The 26,178-nt window shown below is 34.1% G+C and overlaps 1 protein-coding gene across 3 annotated transcripts in view; it reads right to left on the minus strand.

Annotated features, from left to right (window-relative positions):
• Positions 1-14,290: 14,290 nt before the first annotated feature.
• PCSK1 (proprotein convertase subtilisin/kexin type 1) overlaps positions 14,291-26,178 on the minus strand; it is a 45,937-nt gene continuing 34,049 nt past the window's right edge. For all 3 annotated transcript variants that reach the window (XM_003759828.2, XM_031967920.1, XM_031967909.1), the window contains exons 10-14: positions 24,935-25,168; positions 24,284-24,441; positions 22,660-22,793; positions 19,558-19,719; positions 14,291-17,031 (exon numbers count right to left, since the gene is read on the minus strand). In XM_003759828.2, coding sequence (XP_003759876.1) covers positions 16,657-17,031; positions 19,558-19,719; positions 22,660-22,793; positions 24,284-24,441; positions 24,935-25,168 — 1,063 coding nt within the window. In that variant the 3' untranslated portion in view covers positions 14,291-16,656. The remainder of the gene's footprint in view (positions 17,032-19,557; positions 19,720-22,659; positions 22,794-24,283; positions 24,442-24,934; positions 25,169-26,178) is intronic.

The raw sequence follows: 26,178 nt of genomic DNA on the forward strand, positions 1-26,178 counted from the left end.
AAAAGCCATTTATTATCATTAGATCTAAATAGGAGTAAATATGTAAAATTATTTTATAAATACTTCATTTATCAATTCTTTCTCTGGATTCAGATAGTGTCTTTCTTCATATGTCCTTTATAGTTAATTTGCATATTTATATTTAAAAAATAGCTTATTTCCTGAAAATCATTTTAAAACAATATTTCTGTTACCATATACAATGTTCTATTGGTTCACTCATTTTACTCTTCATTATTTCTTGCAAGTGTTACTCTGTTTTTCTAAAATTATTATTATTATTTTTTATTTAATAGCCTTTTATTTACAGGATTTATACATGGGTAACTTTACAGCATTAACAATTGCCAAACCTCTTGTTCCAATTAAAATTATTTTGTTAATCATTTCTTATAGCACAGGAGTAGTCCATCACAATCATATACCACAACTTGTTTAGCCATTGCCCAATTGATGGATATCCCTGCAATTTCCATTTCTTTGCCACCACAAAGAGAATTGCTGTTAAAGGTTTTGCTATTTTCCCCATTGCAGGAGTTCAGTAGCATGATCTATGGTCCAGCCACGGCTGGTGGAGCAAGGAAATGCAGAGCCTGCACATAATAAATGTGTCCCTCAATAAATGTTTATTGAATTTAGTTGGAATGAGAAGATAACTGAAGATAAAGATATTTCAAGTATGTAGAAGAGTAGTTGAGGGAACTCATGTCAGATATCTTAATATCAGGGAGCAGTAAATGAAATAGTCTTTGTGCCTAGAAAATTATAAAATGCTAGGCAAATGCTAAGTATTATTTTAGGAACTCTAGCTATTGTTTCCCTTTATTCTATTTAGTTTTTATCTATACATTCCATTTTCTGGTTTTATGGTATTTTAGCTCTATACTCTAGGCTTAGTGCCCAGAGATATTTGCCATTCATTTTAGCTTGTGAAAAAAAATTCACTATAGTGGGTGATATAGGGGAGGGGGAGAAGTTGCTTCCCATTCAGTTGTAACAGGCAACAGCTTGTAAGTCTGGGACCTTGGCAACAGTAGGCAATGGCTTAGCTTCAAGTCTCAGAAGCCATAAGTAAGAGAGACAGAAAATGATGGCTGTGGCAGAATTGAAAGTTCTGTCTTTTTGAAAGTAAGACATCTGGTCCCTGCCATGGGGTCAAGTTTTCCAGCCTAAGAGGTTTGCTAAATAGTCTATAATTAAGCCAGCTCTATAGATAATTCTATTGCTTGACTGGCCTAGAAGATAAGGAATGGACATTTGGATTGAGCTGGAAAGATAGAGAGATCTGCATTGTAAAAGAGCTCCAAGCAGGCTATAGATGCTGCCAGAGAAGGTCTCTAGCTATTCCTGTCCTCTCATTTTCTGGCTCAGCTGCAGAAGGAGATGGAAAATATTCTCAAGGATAAGCTATTTTTCAGGACCTCCCTCCTAGATTATTTTGCCTAACTTTGTCTGAGAAGCAGCAAAACCACCTCTTCTAACTCTAGTCCTAAACCTAGAAACCATAAATATGTAATAGTCTTTGTGAAGAATTTGTAATTACTGTATGTTAACAACAACAAAAACATGTCTTTAGATTTCAAAGTTCTCCAAGTTGAATGCAAAAAACAGGCTGACAATGAAGAAAAGCAAAGTGGCAATGATTACACAATAATAATTTAATTAAGAATGTTAACAAACTAAAATATTTTAAAATGCTTTATAATACCTTTGCCCTTTTGCACCAAAGATTATAGCATTTGATTTAGTTATTGTTGTATAATAGGTGAATATAGCCACCCAGTTTTTGGTTGCCTGGTGAGAATATTTGTTTAAGAGTGCCATGCATTTTAACTTTTTTGATTCCAGATAGAGAACTTCTGTGCTCCAACCCTGTGTTTAATAGGTCTGACATATGGTTTGTTTCCTTATTTAACTTTTATTGTTTTATTTCATAAGACTACTCTGTAATTAGCATGAGGAATAATAATCAGACTACTGTTCTGTCAAAAGTACATATTCTTATCAAAATACACAGTATTGCATGCTGTTCTTGTGATTCAGTATTTAAAACAATGACACATGTATCATTGTCAGTATAGGGGTGAATAGAATTGTGTAGCTTAAAGATGAGATTTATTTTTCTCATGGTTAGAGAACCTATAGAAAAAAAGGAAAAGAAAAAAACATCCAAGATCATTATGGAGAAAGATAAAGAACAACTATATTTTGGAGTCAAGAGACTCAGATTTCACTCCTAATACAACTTTAGTCTGAGTCTGCTTCCTATAGATGGGGGACTTCAGCATGTCTTTTCATTCACTATGGTCCTCAGTTCCCTCATGTGTTATATGAAGGGGGTTGAATTATCTCATTTCTATCTGAGGTCTAAGGTTCTATCTAAATTAAACATTCTATGAATATTTTTCCATAAAAAAGAAAGAATCATTCCTTTTCTCTTCCCAATACCTACATTTTCCTCTCCTACCTTCTGACACTTTGTTCTTTCATTCCTGTATTTTAAACAGCATTTCACACAATTTAGGAATTTTCTCTTTTAATATTCCTATTGTTCTTTACTAATGTTTTTGGGGTTTCAACCCATTCAACTTGAAATGGGTTAGAAAATTTTTGAGGCACAGATGATTTCTTCAAGTTGGAAGTTCTAACCAGAAAAGAAAGAAAGATATAGAGAGTGAATGACTACATGGATGAGAATAAAGAACAAGGTTTGGCTTTTTCGACCAGGATTTACAATATCAAAATGGTAGCCTTCTGGGAATGAAAGGAGAATTTCTCAAAAGGACTGAGAATAGGATATCTGGCATGCGATAAGTTTGGTCAAGTTAAAGTGAAATTTTTGAGAAGGATAAAGAGAGATGAAGGACAACAAGAATTGCCTAGAAATAAGCCTATCATGGAGACATCATCACCTTGCTTTACTGTATGCAATGAGGAAGCCAAGTTAGGAGGTTAAACCTTTATAAACCTGCCCATGGCCTAAACTATCTTTGCTCAATCCCTTTTAGAGATTAGCCTTCCATGCTGATCCTCATGGTATTCTTTTAGCTTCCTCCCCCATGTCTCATGGTGTCTTTTTCTTTGTTTTATAGCTAATTCTTTTTTTTTAATTAAAGCTTTTTTTTTTTTTTTAACAAAACATATTCATGGGTAATTTTTTTTTCTTTTTTTTTTTATTAAAGCTTTTTATTTACAAAGCATATGCATGGGTAATTTTTCCAACATTGACCCTTGAATAACCTTTTTTTGCAAATTTTCTCCTCCTTCCCCCCACCCATTCCCCTAGTGGGCAGGTAGTCCAATACATGTTAAATATGTTGAAATACATGATAGATCCAATATATGTATACATATTTATACAATTATCTTGTTGCACAAGAAAAATGAGATAAGGAAGGAAGAAAAAGAAAAACTGAGAAAGAAAACACAATGCAAGCAAACAATAACAAAAAGAGTGAGAATGCTATGTTGTGGTCCTCACTCAGTTCCCACAGTCCTCTTTCTGGGTATAGATGGCTCTCTTCTTCAGTGAACAAGTGGAACTGGATTGAATCATCTCATTGTTGAAGAGAGCCACGTTCATCAGAATTGATCCTCATATAGTCTTCTTGTTGCTGTGTACAATGATATCCTATTCCTGCTCATTTCACTTAGCATCAGCTCATGTAAATCTCTCCAGGCCTTTCTGAAATCACCCTGGTTATCATTTCTTACAGAACAATAATATTCCATTCCAGAGATGTCTTCCTCTGATTCAGGCCTGCCAATCTAGCCAATACCACCTAGTTGCTCCATTATTAATCTGAGTATGTCCCATTTAGGAGGGACTCGAAGAGCTGTACCTATAATTCTTTTTTTTTTTTTTTAAATAGTAGCTTTTTATTTTCAAAATACGTGCAAAGATAATTTTCAACATTCATCCTTACAAAACCTTGTATTCTAAATTTTTCTCCCTTCCTTCTCCCCACCCCCCTCTTCTAAAAAGCAGGTAATCCAATATAGGTTAAACACTGTACCCGTAATTCTTTATAAACATTTTGTTAATTGTCTCTCCAGATCATGAACTTGTTTAGGGCCAATGAATCCTTGGTCTATTGCTTCTCATTTATTTAAGTTGAAAATAAACAAACAAACAAACAAACAAACAAAAACAAACCCCAAACTCCCAGAATGCCAGTTTTGGAGTGACTTTAAATATTACCTATTTCACTTTCCTTATTTTATTGCATTGCATATTTTATATGCATTTTGGGTTTAGTACCCCTTACAGAAACCTTGCCATGAAAACCTTGGGATTCCAGGTTCTACCTTTTGATAGAGATTTGGCCAGAATTCTGGCCTTGATCTTAGAAGCATTTCTAAGAAGGAGAAGAAATTGTCATATGCAGTTGCAAGGATGGGCTATAGAGCTGCTAATGGTCAAGCTTGTATGGGATGGAATGCTGTTTAGGAGAAGGGAACTGTGACTTTTTTAAGCTGCAAAATAATGACAGATCTAGAGCTGCATGGACAGTGGCATGTGGTTTTCTGGGTTGATGCAGGATTTCAGGCTAACAGCTCCTTCCTGCACTTTCTCCATTCATTCATTGCCCACAATCCCTTACTTCTATCTTCCTAGTTGTTTTTTTTTCTTGTTTTCCCAAGTTTACAGAGGGAAATTTCAGTTTCTCTTAGTTTTGCCTTATTACATAAAATGCTAATATAATTTTCAATGGCCATTAATACTGATCTTATTTGGGTGTTTGTCTGACACCCTAAAAGAAGAGTTTAGTCCAAGGGGGAGAAGAAGGAGAGAACTTCCTATATGGTACAATTGGTGGTAGATTTCTCAGGTATGGAAATTATCTGGATACTATAAAATTGAACCTTGTAGTCTTGAGACTAATTGAGACTACTATGACAGTTTCCCCTTAACAAAGGTGAATAAAAGTATTATTAGGGAACTCATCCTCTATCCTTTGCAGTTCCACTGCAAAGCATTCTCAGTATAATTCTACCTGCTGATAACTCTAGTAGAAAAGATGATAGAAATGATATTGAGCTTCACCTTGTTTCCATATAACTTTGGTTTCTCCTGCTGAGTACATTTTGAAAAATTTTCAGCCCATGTAGTTTGGAGATTATGAGTACTTGGTATGATTCCACCTACGAAAACATTGTTTGAAAGTTTTTATAGATCAAGGTCATATTCAGGGGGTGATTGGTAGCATTTGACCTATTATAATGATCTGGTTTCAGTACAATGTTTTTGGTTGAGTTTTCCAGGCTATTTTGAGGTCTGTGTTTTTAATAAAGATTTCTTCTCTGTCCATAAAAGATAGGGAGCTTCTGAGGCACAAATTTTAGCCTTTAGACCATGTCTTCCTACATGTTTGGTAAATTCTAAATCTTTATAAACTGCAATGATCTATTACACCCTTTCTATTATTTCCTTACATACTGCATTGATGATTATGCTGCCATCCTAAATTCCTCTATTTTCACAAGCAAATTCACCAGACTCAATCATTTGTTTGATGCTATCTTGTTGATAAGCTGGGTTTATGTGGATATTTCCCTTGGGGTGCTTTTTGATTCTCTTCTTAGATCTTAGCTGATTCTACATTGCAGTAAACCACTTTTGGTTATATTTGTTGTGCATCTATTATTTGCTTGGCTATTGCTTGGCAAAATGATGTATGCTTGTTCCAAAGAATTATCTATAGATTTTAAATTTGTTCATCAATTCTCTTTTTCTTTTCTAGATCAATCTTCTAGTTCTGCTAGGATAGTGAGCCCTGTGTTTCATTATCACCATATATCTTCTGTTAATGTTCTTTCCACATTTGTTATGTTCGATTTTATGTTTTAAGTATATATTGAGAATAGTGTTATGTAGGTATATTTTGCTTTAGATGTGTTTTACCTGTAAAGCTTTGATTTCAGGATACTAGTAAGACTCTAAATATATTCAGACACAGCCTTCTCTTTAATATCTTTATGCTTGAAATATCTTAACTGGAGAAGAAATTTGCAAGTATAATTTTATCCATTGGTTCAATGTGACCTTTGAATTCAAACTTGAAGCTTTGAGTCTCCATCTTTCCTTGAAGCACATTAATTATCTATACCTAATGAGTTTGAATGATATTTTGATGTTATTGAAAAAACTTTTGGTAGTATGAAAGATGTTTTTTATTGGGCCTTGTAGTCATCCATGTACATCAAATAATAAGGTATTTTCATTTGACCTCTTCATTAATTTGGAAGCCATACTTATTTGATTTAGAAGAGATTATAATGAATTTAAAGCTAAGCAAAAGCATAATAGATTTAAACTCTCTCTGAGAATTATCACTGACATTTTTATTTTATTTAATGCTATTTTATATATTTGTAAAAAGTGATGAATGCAGAACCCATGTCAAAGACTTTGTGTTAATCATTTAAATGAAGTATAAATGTTTAGATGTTTTCCACCATTGTGTTCAATTATTACTAAATTGGCAAAAAGTTAATTTTTATGTCCTTTGACCTTTTTTGACATACTCTTTTGCTCTTCAGTCAGCATAATGTTTTCTTTTAAGTGCCATGGAGGATGGTAGAGCGAGGGACACTCTATGTTTTCCTTTGCAAATGCATGAGCAAATTAGGCATTTGGAATAGTTCTAGCAAAAGAAAAATCTAGAAATGGTTAGCCAGGCACTTTGTGATCATCTGATAACCACAGAGTTAGAAAATATGAATGAATAAAATAGTCTAAGTGAAAGCCTTCATGAGCTAGCTACCATTCCTTCTGAATTTCATCATCCTAACAGGAAGACTGCAGTTACAAAACTGCACAATTGAGGTTCCTTCAGTCTGATTCTTTTACTACCATTCATTATTTTTCCTTTCTGATATTATTCAAACTATTGTGCTTGAAACAACCCTCTATCATTTCACATCCATGTGAATTAATTAAATCAATTCAAAACCAATTCAAAATCTACATTCTCTAAAAAAAAAATCTATCCTAATAAATTTGGATGATTCTGTTGTTCTCATTTCATTGTATTCATTTTTATGTTTGTTAATATTCATATATGTTACATACATAGCATTTGATTTAGATTCCAATGTTTTAAGCTTGCTTTTATATTTATCCATGTTGATAGTTGCCCTTTTTATTTCTCCACCAAGCTGTAAGTTGTTTAAAGGTCAAATAAAAAATTGGCCTTTTGTTACTGCTAGACATGGGGAATCCCAAATAATATAAGGAAAATTCAATTGGTTATGCTTTAATAGATAGGAAATAACTCATTCTTGAATTTTCTGTATAAATTACTCTTATCAATTTGTTAGAACAAAGATCAAGATTCATACAGTTAGAAGAATAAAAATGAGAAAGACGTATGATCTGCATTTGAAACTATTCAACCCTGATCACTTCAAACAAGTATTTGACAATGAAATAAAAGGAACTGGATGGAAGAAAGACTAGAAACACAGACAATAATAATTTTATTATTATGAAATAATCAAAAAGTTTAGCTGTGTATCAATTGCCATAATAAAAAGGCTAAAGGAACCTAAAAAGTAAAATTGATTTATTCACCAAGCAGAGAGAAATAGCAATCAAAGATATACTGAGTTAAACTAGAAAATCATTTGTAAAAAATCTCACACATAAAGACTACATGACTGTGAACAATATTGCCTCCTAAAATAGAGAGAAGTGGTGGAAAGTAAAAATCAGTTTAGAAAAAACTTGGAAAGAGACCCCAAATCATTCCCAGGGCATTTAAAGGTGAAAAGGGAAAAGGGACAACAAAATGAAGAAAAATAGAAAAGATTTGTGAAGATTTTTATAGCAAACTTTTCAGTATTAAAGATAAGAATGTCACAGTTGGACTTAACATCATAGTCATGAATATAATTATTGAAAAAATGGAAATGCCACTAAAGAGACAAAGTATGTGAAAAATACCTAGATTAGAGCACGTATACACATAAGAAATCCATGTTGAAGATGACACATTTATAAGGATAATAAAGGACCAATTTGCAAGGTATCTGAAAGAGAGGTAGAGAGTAAAGGTGTGGAATGAATCTCATGCTTTACTAATACTGGAAAAAGAAACTGAGAAAACATCAACCACTGATCTATATGCCTATTTTAATATTTATATAATGCTTTAAAATCAGCAAAATACTTTAAATATATTACCTTATTAATTTCTTATCTACATAAAATTTTTGTGAGAATAATCTACATGCATATCAAGGACATCCCCAATGATAGTATTAATAGGGAATAGGCTGGTTATTACAAGTGATATTCTACACTAGAAGGAATCTTGACCATCATACATTTAACTAAAATATGTATGTGGGCTACAAGATCCGATTACACTCACTGATTATTGATTATTAACAAGCAATTCATTTGGTAAAGCAAAATCTCATTTCAAATGCTGTATTTTAAAAAGTACCTCCCATTTTCCCAATAATTTGAAAATTATTGGGAAGATTCCTTGAATGTATGTACAAATAAAAATACTACTTATTAAGCAATTACTACATTCAAGAATGGGGATAAAAATGCAAAGGAAAAATAGTTCTTGCTTTTAAATAGCTTGTATGCTCATAAAAAGAGACAACATGCATAGAGAAATGGGTAGCTAAGTAGGAATATTTCAGTTTAGAAAGTTACAGAGATAGTGAGTAGATACACAGGGAAAGAGAATGGTATACTCAATCCAGTAGCAATAACAGAATTTATTAGATAGAGCTATGGCATTATAGTGACTGGTACTAAATGAAGTTTGAATGGAGTCAAGTCTGGATGTAGTGGATGATTGAGGCAGTTACAAATCAGGGAAATAAAGGTCCTTGATGACTGATTCTAGAGGTGAAAGGGTTAAATTATCTGGGGCTTAAGTTGGGGGAAGGGAAGAAAGTAGACAGGATGCAGTGACTGGTGAAGAGATGGCTTGAGAGTGCCCTAACAATAGAGAGAATATTTTCCATGACTCTAAGGTTGTAATAATGTTTATAAATAATAGCATTTATATAGCACTTTATGTTTTGTAAAGCACTCTCTATAATGGGTAAGCAAAGCATATACCAGGAAGACATATGCTTGCTGGAGATATTGGCCACTGTCACAAGGGAGATCTGTTGTAGAGACCAAATTGAGAAGGGATAGTGAGGCTAGATTGCCTTCAGAAAATTTCAGAGCTGTTTTAGTGACTTCACCCATCTCCTGGAAGCAAAGAGCCATCAATTGTTCTGCATAGTGTTCTTCAAAGAAACATTCTAAAGCACATCTTCAGGGAAATATATAATTGAAAAAGAAGGTAGATCACATGGTAAAAACAAATAATGATAAGAGGGCTCTTTGATCCTTCACTAGTATCCATGAGGATGAAACAAAGAAGGGACACCTCCCACATATTAGGTTTATCCCTTCATGGCAAATTCATTGGAAGAAATGGAAAAGGATGGCACAGGATGGGCAGGCATAAATGGGTTGTGAGCTTCACCTTTTAAGACATTACCCAGATTGATGAGATCACAGATTCATTTAAGCACTGGAGTATGCAGCTTACATTTTTTCAATTTTATCATCTTACATTTGCCTTTCAATGCTTACTCAAGCCAGTAATTGTCCATTTTATTTTTCTGCAAAACTATTACTGTTTGAGGCTCAAATTATAATAATTTCAACCTCATAATGCCTAGTAAAATACAATAACCCTGTGGTTATTCCATAAATGCCTATTATGAATAATCTAAGAAAAATGTTTTTCTCTTCAACAACTTACTTTCTTTTCTCAAGGATTACTTTTTATTTTAAGCTAAAAGCTGAATTTTAGCAAGAGAATGCCATAGAATTGCAATTTTCAATTGTATATCACTTAATTCAAGCTCAATTAATCTCAAACATAATTTATTATTTTTCTCCTCAGACCCCACCTTCTGTTAAATTTCTTTTTTTTTCCTCAAGGGTACTAAGATCCATCCAGTTATCCAGGTCCAACCAGTTGCTATTTCTTGCCAGTGCTTCTTCCATAATATTGCTAAGATCCATCCTGTTCTCTTGTCCAAAATACCCCCCACTCTAGTTTGAACCTCTATCTCTTTCTGGAACTGTTGTAATAGCCTGCTAATCAGTTTCCTAGTCTCAAACTATTGTTCTCTTTGATCCCTCCTCCATTCTATGGTCAAATTGCAATTTCTAATGCATAAATCATTCAAAAATTTCCAATGGTTTACCTATTATCTCTGGATCTCTAAAATATAAACTCCTTGAAATGCATTTGAAGTCATTCATTATCAGCTCCAGCATAACTTTGTAAGCTTCAGATGCTCCAAAGTCAAGTTAAAAGAATCTCTTTCCTGTTCTTCACATGCAACATTCTTTCTCCTGCTTTCATTTCCTAGCTTGGTCTGTCCCATCCCCTCCCTCACCTCCTTAGACAAGACCTCTTAGAATTCTAACATTCCAATTGCCTTTAAAATTCAATCTAGTGGCCATTCCCATTCCTGATTCCTACAATTGTTAGTGTTTCCTCTTCCTTCCTCCCAAGCCCTCACATCAATTTGTATCTAGGTGAATGAGATGAGATGAGATCTCTCAGGACAGTTGTGAAAATCGAGTAAGGCTTCATCTACTTCAGAATTGGAGTAGGCCTGAAGTTCCTTGAGCATTGACTCAAGGGCATACTTAAGTCCCCTTCCTGCTATCATTCCATGACATCATTTTCTCCCTACTTCAATCAAATATGGGCAACTATGTACTTATTGGCCAAGTTCAATTTCTTGGGTAGTTCCTGCGTTTAGAATATAAGACCCTAAGCCTATGAGGATTATAGTCAGTGATGGGAGAGGTATTTGTATTAGGAACTATTTAAAGTGTCAAACCTGTCCCAACAGGTACCTCCTCCCTTCAATTGCTTGCTCGATAGGATGGATGCCTGATTCTCACTAGAACGTACAATAAACTTTTGCTTTGCTCTTAGAGATATCTCTAGCTTTTTATTAAATGATGACCCCTCACCATTGTGAGCCATACCATTTTGGGGGCTTGTCTGGGATCACATGACTTGGTGAGTAGGCAAACTCTTGAATGTTAGCGGGGTGGTGCCCTGCCCTGATTTAGGCAGCCCACCAGTGTCCAGGGGCTTCTCTTTGCTCCCCAAGGTAAAGTGGGCCTGAAGTGGAGAAACTCAAGGCAAAGCAAAAGGGAGAAACTGTGGTAAAAATTCTGACTGGCTCAGTGTGAGGACAGATCAGTCAAACAATTTGCTGTGCAGCAACCCAGAGGTAAGCCCCCTGTGAGCCTCTTGAGTCAAGTTACAGACTGTAGGGGTGCTCTGAACAGGATAGGGTAGGCCAGGCCTTCTTGGCTGACTGGGGTCAATTGGTGACAATTGACATATTTGGACTTTTTGGAATTTAGATTCTAGCCAAATTCAATGTTTGTGGCCCAGTCCCAGCCATCTCTAGTGGAGAAAAATGATCAGAAAATACTGGTAAATAGTACCTTGGGAGATAAGTTAAGTAATTGGAATGAACTGCCAAAATATAAAGGAAAAAGCAAGAAAAAGATGATAAGGTATTGTTGTTTTGTCTGGGGTAGCAATGGGGGAAGTACTATGGCTCCCTTGAAGACTCGGTGTGCCAAAAACTAAATTTGTATGTTAATAATAAAGAATCTGTTAATCCAGAGGGGGCAGTATATGCTGGACTATGGCTTTTCAGGGCCCCAATAATGTTGAGTAAGAATCAAAGTGAAAAGGACATAAAGGAGCAGACTTTAAAGACACAGCAATGAAACCCATTGTTATCTCTCCCTCCTCTATACTTAGCCCCGCTTCAGGAAGTGGCCTCCAGACATAAAAGGGAAGGAGAGGACTTAATTCCATCAGCCTCTCCAGGGGTCCTCAGAGCACAGGAAGATTTAATTCAATTAACCCTCTCCCACTCTCCCCCCAAAATCTCATTTGCTTCTCTTAGGAAGGAATTAGAGCAAATTCAAAGGGATATCCAAAATTACCCTCTTCCAGAACCCAAACCCCAAGTCCTAAATTATATCCTTTAAGAGAAGTTCCCTTGGCTCAGGGAGGTATAGGTTATCAGAATGCTTTCCTGAGTACCACAGAAGTCAGAGTCTTTAAGAAGGAAATGAAGCCCTTAATAGAAGATCCCAGAATAGTCCAAAACTCATTATCCAGAATGATTAGTTTGGAAGGGAAAGCTGAAGGGTCTGTTAGAGTGGGAGTTAAAAGAACAAGGGTGGGAGCCAATGGCTCCAGAAGACCAACAGGAGCCAGGAGGGGATAAGGAATTAGATAAGGAATCTGAAATTATGTTACAAAAATTTGAAGAGATCTTAGTGTACAAATAAGAGGGGGTACTGAACGAGATGAGGTGAGATCTTTCAAGACAGTTGTGAAAATCGAGTAGAGCTTCATCTACTTCAGAGTTTGAGTAGGCCTGAAGATCTTTGAGCATTGACTCAAGGGCATACTTAAGTCCCCTTCCTGCTATCCTCCTATGACATCACTTTCTCCCTATTTTGATCAAATATGGGCAACTATGTACTTATTGGTCAACTTCAATTTCTTGGGTAGTTCCCATATTTAGAATGTAAGACCCTCAGCCAATGAGGATGATGGTCAGTGGTGGGGAGGGATATTTGCTTTAGGGACTATTTAAAGTGTAAAATCTATTCCAAAAGGTGCCTCTTCCTTTTGATTGCTTGCTCAATGGGAAGTACGCCTGATTTTGCCAGAATGTACAATAAACTTTTGCTTTGCTCCTAGAGATTTCTCCAGCTTTTTATTAAATGGTGCCTCCTCATCATTCTGAGCTACACATACATATAAATGCACATTTTCCTAGAAGAATATAATCTCCCTAAAGGCAGGAATTGCTTCATTTTTGTCTTTGTATCCTCAATGCCCAGCACAGTTCTGGGAAATAAGTTAATTGAGAAAAGCTTATTAATTGATTTTTTGAATCCTAAACTCTTTAAAGTTGGAAGATCTTCTAATCTTGTTGTACTACTAACTCTCTCCCTCCAGGGAAGCACTCTCTAAAAAATCCAAAAAACTGAGATGAGTTTGTAATATTGTACGAGGGTAGATAAAATAAGGTTAGGGAAGTACTAGACTCTTAGCTGTCCTGAAAGTTTTCCCTACCCCCCTGAAATTAAATTTAACAGTGTTATATCCAATTTCATCCTCTTGAAATCATTACTCTCCCATTATTCTCCCAGACTTTATGAGCTAACTACTATGCTTATTCTTGAAGTTACACAATGTGAATGTGATACACTAAGAAAAGATTGTCTCTTTAGTCCTATGTCTGAGTGCACCAGTGTCATCTGTTATTCTGACTGGCAAGAAGACAGGAATCATGATATCTGACATTGTTGATTCAGTGCCTAACACTGTGCTATAAATAGCATTCTTGTTTTTCCTACAAATCTACATATGAAGTATTTTCACAAATATTCCATGTCTTGATTAAATAGACATGGTATATATCTTGATTCCTTCTATGATCTGTTCGTAAATAATAAAAGTATAAAACCTTTTGTTCCCTGTCAATTTTGTTTCTGCACATAAATTCATAAAGTCAGACTATTTAGTGGTGAATGATGTGAATTAATTATTTTCAGAGTCATCTTGGGCTTAGTATTGTTTTGGTAAGTAAGACATAATTATTTCAAAGTTGAATTTCAAATGTTGATAAAAGTAAAATTGAGAACCTTCCTGAATGAATGAATGTATTCACACACACATTCACACATGCACAGATACACACATGCACACTCAACAACAACAAAAAATCATTCCAAAAAAACCTGAATTCTTAATGTAGATTCAACCAAGTCATTGTGTTTTGTGACCTTGGCAAACACCTTCATTCCTTTGGACATTAGTTTTCTCATGATTAAAATGAGGGGATTAACCAGAAGATTTCTAGTCTGTTATTTCTCTTTCCTTGATAAATTTTTTTCTTGCTGGTCCCTTTTTGTGTCACAGTTAAGTGAGAAAGGAACAATTCCATTAGGTCATTTTATTACTATTATTATTTCTACCACACCTACCATATTTTTATTTTGGATTCAGTGAGGGAACCATTTATTCTTTTGATTTAAAAGCATATTTAACATTAAGGGCTTCATTTTGAAGTGTCTTTAAAAATGTTACAACCACACACTCTGGACTCTGCTGACATATTGTATTATGCTATTAGACAAGTTATTGTAACATCACATCACATACATGTAGGTATCATCATTGCTAGAGGAACATGCCTTTAAAAAATATTTTATTGGATGAAACTTTCTTATTCTCAAGAAAACATATGGTTCTTTAATATAATTTATTGTGCCTTTCAAAATTCTGCATGTTTGATAAAAGTTTTGATATATTATAAATACCTGTAAAGAAAATAGAATTTAAAATTCTGAGACAAAACATTTTATAATTTTCTTCTTTTACATTTTCACAAAAACCCACACAGGCACCAAGAAAGACAAACAATAAAAATATGTCGATACAACACACTCTGGGTTGGAAACATTCAGACACGATGTGGTTTTCATATTAAAGCTTCACTAGGGGAACCTTTGGCCACAGCACAAGAGGTGGTTAAGATTTTAACAAGGAATTAATATTGTTCAACATGGTTAACAAGAAGGCATCATACATTAAGCACTGAGCTTGGAGTCAGGGAGACCTGAGTTCTAGTCCCGATACATATACTGTTAGCACTGTGACCACAGGCAAGTGATCTCTTTGCCCCCCTGGGTCTCCATTTCCCCATGTGTAAACTGAGTGATCATCCAGGGTGGCTTCCAGCTTTAACATTCTATGGGTTTCAGATTTGCTGCAGCTGTCAAAACTATATACATCACTTCACATCAGATAATACATGGTAATTCCAAGGACAGGACAGTTATTCTATTTTTTTTAAGGAGAGTTTGTGAGCAGCATGATCACACTAGAGCTGCATCCTGTCTGTTTTTTCATTCTGTACAAATTCAAATGGTGGATTAGGGAAGGGGACGGTCATTTTGCCAAACTGTGTGGAATCAGGCAGACCTTCACAATGCTTTCTGATCTGCAACACATTTAAAATCCTGGGACTGCTTACTAAGCTATAGGAAGCATTACAAATAGCAACAAGAAGCAAACAAGCCTTTAGTGCACATACACAGTGAAGGAGAGATTGGCATCTATTACAGAGATGCACATACCCAATCAGGTAATTTATGTAGGGTCCTTTTGGTGTGGTTGGATTTTGTTTTGTCTGAATTATGTGGTTTGGTTCTCCACAGATTTAGCCTAATTTAACTGTATAATACAAATCCTTATATTTATTTTGTAATGTGTAGATTCAGTCTTACAATAACATATGTGTTGATTTTTCCTCCTTTAATTAATGTTATTCATGCCAAGTATCTTTGGTAAAGAAGTTGGTCATAAGAATGAGGGGCTTAAAAAAAGAGAGTAGGAAAGAGGCTTTAGAATTCAAGGAGCAGGCTGACATTTTGGAAACCAAAAACTCCCCTTTTATGTAATATTTTGGATTATTTGTGTTTTTTTCCTTGGCTGTCCTCATTCAGGATTATTTCCTGATTTTTGCTTTGTAAAATTCATATACAATACTATTTATTAAACTGGATGCACAGCTCTGAGAAAAGGACATATAAAGGGAATGGAAAAATTCAGAATAAGGAGAACCCAGAAGGAAAAACACTAAATTTGAATCCAAAGATTCCATATCACACAAAGTGTTGGGTTTATTTTGCTAATTATAAAAGTTAGATAATCCAAGTCAAGACCCCATTTTGGTGCCTCAATTATCCACATTAATCACATACTTAATTCATTTCTCCTTTTCTGCTACAATGAAAGAATCACTGAATTTTTAGACTTAATAAAATCAGAGGAGACCTCAGGTTCCATCTTCACTTTTCTACTTAACCATTTAGATGGTTGGCTTTAAGGTTCAACTCTTCATCTAGAAAAGGAGGGGTTGGACTTGATGATCTCTAAGGACGTTTCCAGTTCTAAATCTATGATCCTAAGTAACTTGTAAATTTGGGAGCCCTTGAGTTGTAAGAACCACAATTCTAAAAGTCATTGCTAGACAAGAAACAGCCATGGAGGGGACAGAAAAAAAGGCTGTAGGCACATCTCCTGGTGTTTTGCAGCAGTTTTGTTTTTAATGTTTTGTAGCCCAGAGTTTTATTTTTTTAAATTATTATTCTTTTAAGAAATGAAAATGGGAAAAAGAGAGGCAGCTTAGAGTGGATTTTAAATACAATGGGAAAAATACTAATGGATTTTGATTCCAGAAAGAAAAAAAAAATTTTCACTTGTGAATATGTTTTAAATAGAGCTCTCGTTGACTGTCCCCAGTACAGCCAGGCTCTCTGTGGGAAGCAAACCCCTTCTCCTTATGTACTAAATTGTGTGCATGTGTATGTGTGTGTGCAAGCACATGTGAGCTTGAGTGAGTGTGTGCATGTGCATGTGTCCATGTACAAGACAGTGATGAGAAGCAAGGACATAATCATATGAATAAAATATAAAACCTACATCAGTCACAGGCAGGATATAAGAGAAGGGAGAAAGAATGAATATTTCCAACTCAGAAGATCACTTCACTTCAATTCCCTTCCTTCAGAATGTCAACCAAAGCCTGCAGCAGTCGATCATCCCTGTGCTTGTAAGGTTTTGTGCTGTAGAAAAGGTCCACATAGTCACTATACAGACTATTCTCGGCGTTTCTTAATTGGGATGGTTTGTTTAACTTTTCCAGAGCTTGATAGAAATGTTCATATGGAATCTTTAGCTTTTCATCTGGATGATTCTTTGGTGTTTGATTGGAGGCTCCCTGTTTGCTGAAAGCATTTTGCAGGAGTTGGAGCATGGCCCTGGAAGGTGTTTTCTCCATCAATTTGTCATTGCCACTGATGTTGGGGGTGGTGGAGCTTTTAGAAGGCTGAGGGCTTTCATGAAGGCTTTCTAGGGTAGCCTCGTCCTAAAAACAAAACAAAACATGCAACCAAAGATAGAGTGGCCATTGATATTTTGATTAAAAATTATTCATGGTATATGCATGCATCAGAAGAGACACAGATGAAAAATGATTTCTCTCTCCTCAAATTTTCCAACAGTACTTTTTTCATGAACCTTTTCTTTCCCTATCTCATTCTACTTCATATTATACTTTTTCTTTATTTGTTCAAACTCTGTGATCATATTGTAAGCTCCTTAATAGAGTCAGGAATTATCTTTTTCATTTTTTTTATCCCTAATACCAACATCACATCTTGTACTTTACTAATACTTAATTAACATTATTTTAGGACTTTATAGGCAGTACAGTGGATATAGTTAGAGGTTTAGAATAGAAAGACTCATCTTCCTTAGTTCAAATATTTCCTCAGACTTTTAATATGTGTGAACATGGGCATGTCACTTAAACCTCTTTGCCTCAGTTTTCTCATCTGTAAGGTGATCTGAAGAAGGAAATAGCAAGCCATTCATATATCTTTGCCAAGAAAACCCCACACAGGGTCACAAAGAATGGGATATGACTGATAATGACTGAACAACAACAGAGGGACTTTAAAAATCACCTGCAAAGCCCTCTTTTTTGCAAATGAGAAAACTAAGACCCAGAGAGACCAAATGATTTTTCCAGCATCTCCCAGTGAGCAGATAGCAAAACTGGGATTTAAATATACATTCTTCAATTCTAAATCTAGTGGTTTTTTTCCCCATTACTTCATTCTGACCTTGCAGACTACTCTTTTATGTTGGTACAATATTTAAAAGCAAGATGGCTTTTCTTAATCCCACAGTAACAGAAACTAATACTGACAGAAGTATAGTGGATGCAACAATTTTTTAATTTAGTTATGATAAAGGATTGTATTAGAAGGAACTGAAGAAATCATAAACCTAATGATTTCAAGGACTTCTCTAAGATAATATATTTGTTAAAAAAAATTCTGTGTAATTATATGGAAAAGACTAATTCAAGTTTTAGTATGTGTGTCCTTTAACTAAGTCATTTAAATATAGCCATAATTTGGACTTTATTAAACTATGAATTGAATGAAAATGAAATGAATTGAAAATATTATTTTTATTATTAATTCAATAAAAAATGAAAAAAAATTATAATCTCAGCCTTTATGGGAATAGGAATATAATAATAATCCTAGAACTTCATTGCTATCACATGCTTTTACATACAGAATCTTGCCATTTGTAGTTAAAATATTATGGGAATTGAATTATAAACAACAAATGGAATTTAAAATAGCAAATTTATCCATTTATTCAATGTTGAATTTTAATTAATTGATGTTTGATATGTAAAATCCTTCACAACCTGATTTCAAATTATGTTTCCAGTCTTATTATATATTTTTTTCCTTTTATACATTCATCATTTCAGTTTCACTGGCCTACTTGCTATTCCTCATAAATGATAACATCTCATCAGGCTGCCCCTTATTCCTGGAAAGCATTTTCTGCTTGTCTCTGTCTCTGAAAATCCCAGTTTTCATCAAATCTTAATTCAAATTCCATTTCCTATGTAAACTCTTTAGGGAATTCACTCTGTTACCAGTGCCCTCTTCACCTGCTCCATTTATCTTCTAGGGCCAAGTCATTTTACCCAAATGGGCACTGGTTTCCTCACCTATAAAATGATAGGATTGGACTAGATATTGTCTTCCACTTCTATATTTGTAATTATGTAATTATATACATACATTTTGTTTCCTCTAATACAAAGTAAACTTTTTGAGGCTACAGACTGTTTTCTTTTTTAACTTTGTATTCCTGATATCCAGCCCAGTGTCTGAAGCATAGTAGGAACTTCATAAATGCTTTTTATTTGGTTGAAGACAGGATCCCTTCTCACAAGAAGCTTTATATTCTTTTAGGGAGGCTACAAGTATGTAAATAAGTTAAATATAAAGCAGAATAAGACAGATGAAGTAGAGGTTGCATAAATAGTGCTCTGTGGTTCATAAGAGAGAGAATTTGTATATAACTGAGTAGATTAAAAAAAGTTTTTATAATAAATGGAACTCCAGGGAACTTAAGAGGCAGGAGAAAGAGGAGATATTGGAAGAGGAGAGAAAGAAGTATTATAGTGTGTAGGAAAGAAGGCTATACTTAGAACCACAAAACCCAAGTTTAAGCCTCTGCTCAGACATTAATCATTAGACTTCGGAAAAACTCAATGTATCTTTCTGAGTCTCATGTTCTTAAAAAAAGAAGAGCAATAATATTTTCAGTAACTTCCTTTAAGGGTTTTTGTAAAAGAAACATTTTGTAAACTTTAAAGTAGTGTATAAATGAGAGCTAGGGCTAATATAGAATCTATATGTTAGAGAAAACATGTTTTCTCTTAAAGAAAATTATTTGTGTTTTCCTAAGTACCTAAGGACACATTAATACTTTAGGGCAAAAGATACCATATAGGTCATTTGAGAGTAACTATGTAGCCCTTTACAGAGAGACAGACAGACAGACATATACAGACCTCAATAGAATCATCCATCTTCTCCACTCCTCTTCTATCATTTTGCACAGCATTATAAGAAGTATAGACACGGGGCTGTTTCATATGTTCTGGCTGGGTGGATGTCCCATGTAAAATCAGTTTCCAGTTCACAATTCTTCCTTCATTTTCCATTCTTCCAGACTAATGAATAAGTCCAGATATTACTTTTAGTGGACTTTTGATTTTGCTTTCCTTTTTATTTTTAAGCATCTTTCAGGTTCATAGTTAACATCTTATTCTAATACCTCATAGAAAGCATATAGAAGCTGGAGCCAGCTTAATTGGACTCCCAAAGGCTAACTATAGAATTTTCACTATAAGCTTTTACACATTATAAATAAGCAAATGCTACAAATAAGAGTTTAATTTATGGTTTTGTTTATGTCTAGACTTCAGTGATAGAGAAAATATTAATAATTCAGATTAAATTGAAAAGAGTGTACTGTGTACATTTTTCCCTCTATAAAAATGGTTGTTAAATACTTAACTTGTGGATGTTAAATACTAGTACAAACTTAGAAACATGTAACTTTATGCAGTAAGAAGGAAATCATTAGACTCGTTTCAATTACATGTAACAGCATTGTCTTTAGAGTCAAGTACTGCCCCCCATAATATTTCATTGCTTAGACAATTAAAAAATTAAACTCTTTAAGTGAGCCTTATTTTGTGGAATTGATATTTTGTTAAAAAAAAAGTTGGCTGTAGTTTCTAGAATAGGATCATATTTTTTTTTTTGATCATAAAAGTAGAGGTATATTCCCAAAGAAGGAAACTTTGCTACCACATAAAATGAAAGGCACAAAAGAAAATAGCAAACTATTTTTATTTGAGAAAATACTTTTTTCTAATAAAATGTTAATAATCACAATAATACAAAGATTGTTTAAGGTCTTATAGAGTATAGACATTATATATAGTCTATCTAGACATTCTGAAATGATTTTGTGCAATACAGAGAAGTAAGTTCTGTTGTGAGTAAGTAGTAAGTTTAATAGAAAGCTGTCCTGGCAGTCAGAAAGAATCCTATCTTTCACATACTGACTTTGGGAACCAAGGCAAGGCACTTCAATGTTCCGCTCAGTGTATCTGTTTAAGATGTACTGAAATCTAATTACAAAATTAATAATGATCACACAACCATTAAGTGGCACATTCTAAAATAGTCTCTAACTCTTGAACTCATTCTTTTTTGCTATATCCAAAAGATCAAGGTACTTAGATATTTAATTTTTTAAAAATTTTCTATTATTTTCTTTTAACAAGTTTTTATTTTCCCTTCCTCCCATTCCCTCCAATTCAAAAGTACAAAGAAAAACCTTGTAACAAATATGAATAGTAAAGGCAAAAAAAAAAATCTGTACATTGTCAGGAAGGTAGCATAATTCATCATCATCTTATTGATACAGTGACCAATCATGATTTCATAGGACTGATATACTTCATTTTTAAGTTGAAACATTGAAATACTTTATGGGGGAAGACAATTTTCAAGAATTAAAAAAATAATAATAACTAAAAGTTTGCATTTATTTCAGTTCCTTTTTTTCCCCTTGAGGCAATTGGGATTAAGTGATTTTGCCCAGGGTCACACAACTAGAAAGTATTAAGTATTTGAGGCTGGATTTGAACTCAGGTTTTCTTGACTTCAGGGCCGGCATTCTATTCACTGTGCCATCTAGCTGCCCCCTTATTTTGGTTCTTAATAGATGCAAGAAAATGTTCTAAATTATTTCCATTACACTATTTTGTTTAAAAATCAAAATCTGGTACTTTTGTTCTCAAGTATTCCCTTTTGGAGCCTAATTATTTCCTTCTTACTGTATAAAGTACCATCTTTCCAGAATTTTGCTGGTAAATGTTTAACAATTATGTTTCCAGAGGGAGAAATGCACACAGGAAACATTTTTTTCAGTTTAATGTGCAATATTTATATTTCATATCCCAAATATTATACATGCTGAAAAAGTTCATTCATTTTTCAGTCTATTCCATCTTAAAGGCAAAGATAACACTGATTGCTTGAAGGATAATACAGAAGAATCTTAAATTCCTTAAGGTTCTTTGTTTCAGGCATTCTGATCTATTCTCTATTTATAATTGTATATTATGAACATCATTTTGCATTAGGGTGAGAAGTAGAAAATAAAATGCTTCATTGAAATATAGTAGTATTCAATAATTTAGAAAATTCACAATGTTGCTTTATTTTTTTCTTCCCCATACAAGCTTTTCATTTCATTGATATATATTATAATATGCTGGTATTCATTTCCTTCAGTGAGGAAACTTCCTTTACTGATCTACAGTAGCAGTGGCTCTGCAATTATACTACTCATTGCAATTAAACTACTCACAACAGAACTAACTTCTCTATATTGCACAAAATCAAATGATTTGTGTGTCTACATGGACTAAATGTAATGTCTATATCCTAATGGCAAAAACAATTTGAGCAATAATACAGATGGATCATTTAGCTATTTAAATAAGCAGTCAGTGGGTAATTCACATTCTTCACCAAGAGGAGCAAGATACTTGTTACCGGCAAAATATTAGTCCCCTGGGCTTCTTTTTCTACAATTATCCATACATCCAAATGTGTACTTTCCACAAACTATATATTTATTCCTTCTACAAGGTGGGTGTTAGAGGCACAGTACCCCACAATTTGGAAAATCCATGTAAAATTTTTTGGCCCTCCCCTTATGCCAGAGAAATCTGAATTATTATATTGTTAAAAATAAAATATGTTGATACTACAAAATACTATTTTGGGGTTTCTAAACTTTTTCTGTATTTCTGTGGTTTCTGCAAAACTCCCCAGAAACTTCCATTTAATTTCTTATGCCCACCTGAGATATATTGAAACTGTGATGGGGAAAGTCTTGATGTGAAAGGAATAACTTTATTTCCACTAAAGCAGTCAAGTTCCTTTAATCCCCTGATTAATATTGACTCATATTTCCAAATCTATAATATCTCCTACTACATGCTCCAAGAACTATGCTTATCCACCATAAATTTACTTGCATACATTTCCTACCCCCACCCCACCCATCCACACACAACCCTACATACCATATCAGTAATTCGTAAAGCCCAGGTGCCTACAGGATTCTCTCCCCATGTGTGAACAGACATGAAGTCCCAGTTCTTAAAACCATTGGGTGATGTATCTCTCTCTCTTTCAGCCAATAGCACAGTACTGGTTCCTATGTTGATACAAAAACAAACAAAACAACAAACACACAAAGATATCTCTCAGCACAGTGATTATCACATACTAGGCACTTAATAAATATTTGTTGACTGCCATTAGTAGATAAAGTAAGGGAAATTACTTCAGATAAGTGGTTTTTAGTATTTAGATAAAATCTAGCTAATAACAATTTATGCTCAAGTAAGAATAAATTCTCAAAATCTCCTTCCAGTACAAGGTTAGAATATAGCCATTCACGAGGAAAGGAGGATGTATAAGCTTATTTGAATACAAAGAGCTGAAAACTACATTTAAACAAAATTCAAAAGAAAAATTCAAGGTTCATAAGTACTTTTCAGAGACATTATCACTTTGAAAAGAAAAAAATTCACAGTTTTCAGAGATTATTAAATGTAAATTGTAGAGTAGCCACTTAATATACAAATAGAAATATATTAATTTAATAAAGATGCATTAATTACTTAGAAATATAACAAATTAGGGGCAGAGCCAGAAATGCAATGATAAGTAAATCCCAATTTCCTCCGAGAGCCATTAACAACCAGTTATATCCAGAATCAAAAGAGCTAGTGAGCAGCAGAGTAACCTTTGGTCTAGGTGGCAAGCTGTAAGAAATATGAGAATTAAGAGATGACATTTATATAGCACTTTTTGATATGCAAAATGCTTTACATACATTATCTCATTAGATTATTGGAAGAACTCAGTGAGATAAGCAGAATTCTTATTAATATTCTCATTTTATAGATAGGAAATTGAAACTCAGTTGGGTAAAGTGACATGCCCATGGTCACACAGCTTTCTGAGTCAGAATGTGAATCCACGTACCTCCTGATTCCAAGCCCAGAACTCTTTCTATGACACTACATTTTCTCAGATATCAGTCTTTTCCAAACATTGAGCTGATCATATTATGAATTTCTCAAAGGGCATATGTCCAGGGATGCACCTTATCAGTGACAGTATATCATTATTCTGTCTGAATTCTGAGAAACATAATTTACTAAGAAAAGGCATATTTCAAAGCTCTTAAGAATAATGACTTGTAATCTGCTAAGAACTTTTACATCCTTCATCTTATTTAATATTCAAAAACCAAGATCATGAAGGCCTGCTCTATTCATTTTATGGAAACTCTGGGTTATTGTATTTGTTTTTGTTTTTTAACAGCAAGCCCAATGTCAGGATTTGAAAAAATCCCCTTCAAAGTATTAGAATTCTTTTTGAGTAATGAGCTTATAAACCAGAGAAATTTGAGTCAAAAGGCTCACTTTCCAAATATCTTATTTACCACTTATCCAAATGAGCAACTGGAACTCAGTCTCTAAAGAAAAGTAAAATAACACATAATTTATAGATTTCAAATTTTTTTAGGTGGTTTGGTACATACTTGAACATAAGAAATTCTATGAACATTTAAATAAGTACTTAAATGATTTTGTAAGAAGGGAAAAAACAAAATAAAATATCTCTTTTCTATACCAGCAGCAGAGGTAAGTGTGACATGAAGGTCTCCTCTCCGTGAGTATTCAATTGTTGCTTCAAATTGCACATGTTCCAAAGACTTGATGGAATTTTCTTGTCCTTCACAGGCTTTTGTAGGGATTTCAATAGTAACTACTCCATCAGCTTTCAAGGATCTAAAAAAGTTTAATTATAAATAAATAAGCTTTTAATTCAAATTAAGTATATACAGAAGAACAATTTGTTAAAAATAGATAACAATATGGTTTAGAGTATTGTACTGGTGTTAAGGAGCTCTGGATCCAAGTCCTAATCTCTCTTCTATTTTTAATTGACTATATGACCATAGAAGGTCACTTAACCTCTTAAGATCTGAATTCCTTTTCAATAAAAAGGAGAGGGAGGTCTAAATTTATATTATACAATATATGTCTTTTAATCATCAAATAACCCATAGGGATTTTCAGGCATCTCACAGAGGACATAGTTGATCTCTTTTTCCCTTGATGGCAGAAAGATAGAAGTAGGATGTGGAAGGGAGAAGAAGGGAAGAGATCTTAGCTCTTGCCGACTATTCAGATGCTTGAGAAAGTTCTTTTGGATATCAGATGCTGTAATCAAATAATATGACAAATGGAAGTTAGAATAAAAGACCTAGGAAAGCCTTACTTGGGTTCAAAGTTGTTGTCTTTCACAATGCATTCTTTTTTCTCGGGGACACCTCTCCAAGTTTTGGGGTCAGCTAAATCCACCAGGGCCTTAGCATTAAGTAACCCAAATCCAAATCGACTATTCACCATCAATCCTGCTCCATTCTTCTTCCAACCAGGATTGATGGCCAGAGGGTCATATTCAGAGGTCCATACAACCAAATGTTGCATATCTCTCCAGGTAAGCTGAGGGCTTCATGAGGAAGAAAATTTTAAGATATTAGAAACAGGACTTCTTTGTAAATACAACTGAATAGAGTGCTAGACTTGAGCACTGAGTTAAAATTCTTCCTCAGACACTTATAAGCTATGTGATCCTTTGGTAGGACCTTTAACCTTTCTCAAACTCATTTTTCTCATCTGTAAAATGAGGACAATAAAAGCATCTATTTCCCAGGGTTGTGGTGAAGAACAAATGAGATAATTTATATTAAGCCTTTGGCAAACCTTAAAACATTAAAAAAGCTAGCTTTTATTATATCAATAATAACATAACTGGTATAAACCACAGTTGTGCTAATGTTTATTATTAATGAGTCTATTTTAGTATACACTTTTATGGCACTGACATTATAAAAATAACATTATGAATAGTGAAATCTTAAAATTCAAAGTGATATTTACCAATAAGTTATTTAAGCATATCATGAACTCAAATATATAAGCCTATAAAGAACCAACTGTACCTTATAATGCTTAAATTCCTATTTGGTTCATAGGGATAGGGATAGTAACTGGACTTGTTAATTGGCACAGGCAGACATATGCTGGTAAATATTTAACAATTGGCTCTCCAGGGAGGAAATGTGTCCATGACAGAATTTTAAGTTTAAAGTGCATTATTTACATTATGTTCATCACTTTCTGAAGTCTAGCGAAGCACAAATCAAGCTCTGATTTCAGAGGTATTAACTGGAAATTTAACTTTCCTGTGAGCTGGCTCCAACATACTGAGTATAGGGAACTTCTAGTGAGGATACTTCCTCTACAAATCAGGTCAGCACCTTCTCCACTCTCACAGTCTTAGAGATTTGCCCAGCATTACATATGTAGGCATGGTGTGTCAAAGGTAGCACTGGAACCCAGGTTGTCTTGGTTTCTAGGTCAGAATTTTAATCACTGTGCCAAGAAGTTTTAATTCATTAGTCAGTATAGTCAATAAAGTACTTTTTGGTAAGTACAACTATTTTGCTCAAAACAAAG

Source organism: Sarcophilus harrisii, chromosome 1 (assembly GCF_902635505.1).
Source record: "Sarcophilus harrisii chromosome 1, mSarHar1.11, whole genome shotgun sequence".
Lineage (NCBI taxonomy): Eukaryota > Metazoa > Chordata > Mammalia > Dasyuromorphia > Dasyuridae > Sarcophilus > Sarcophilus harrisii.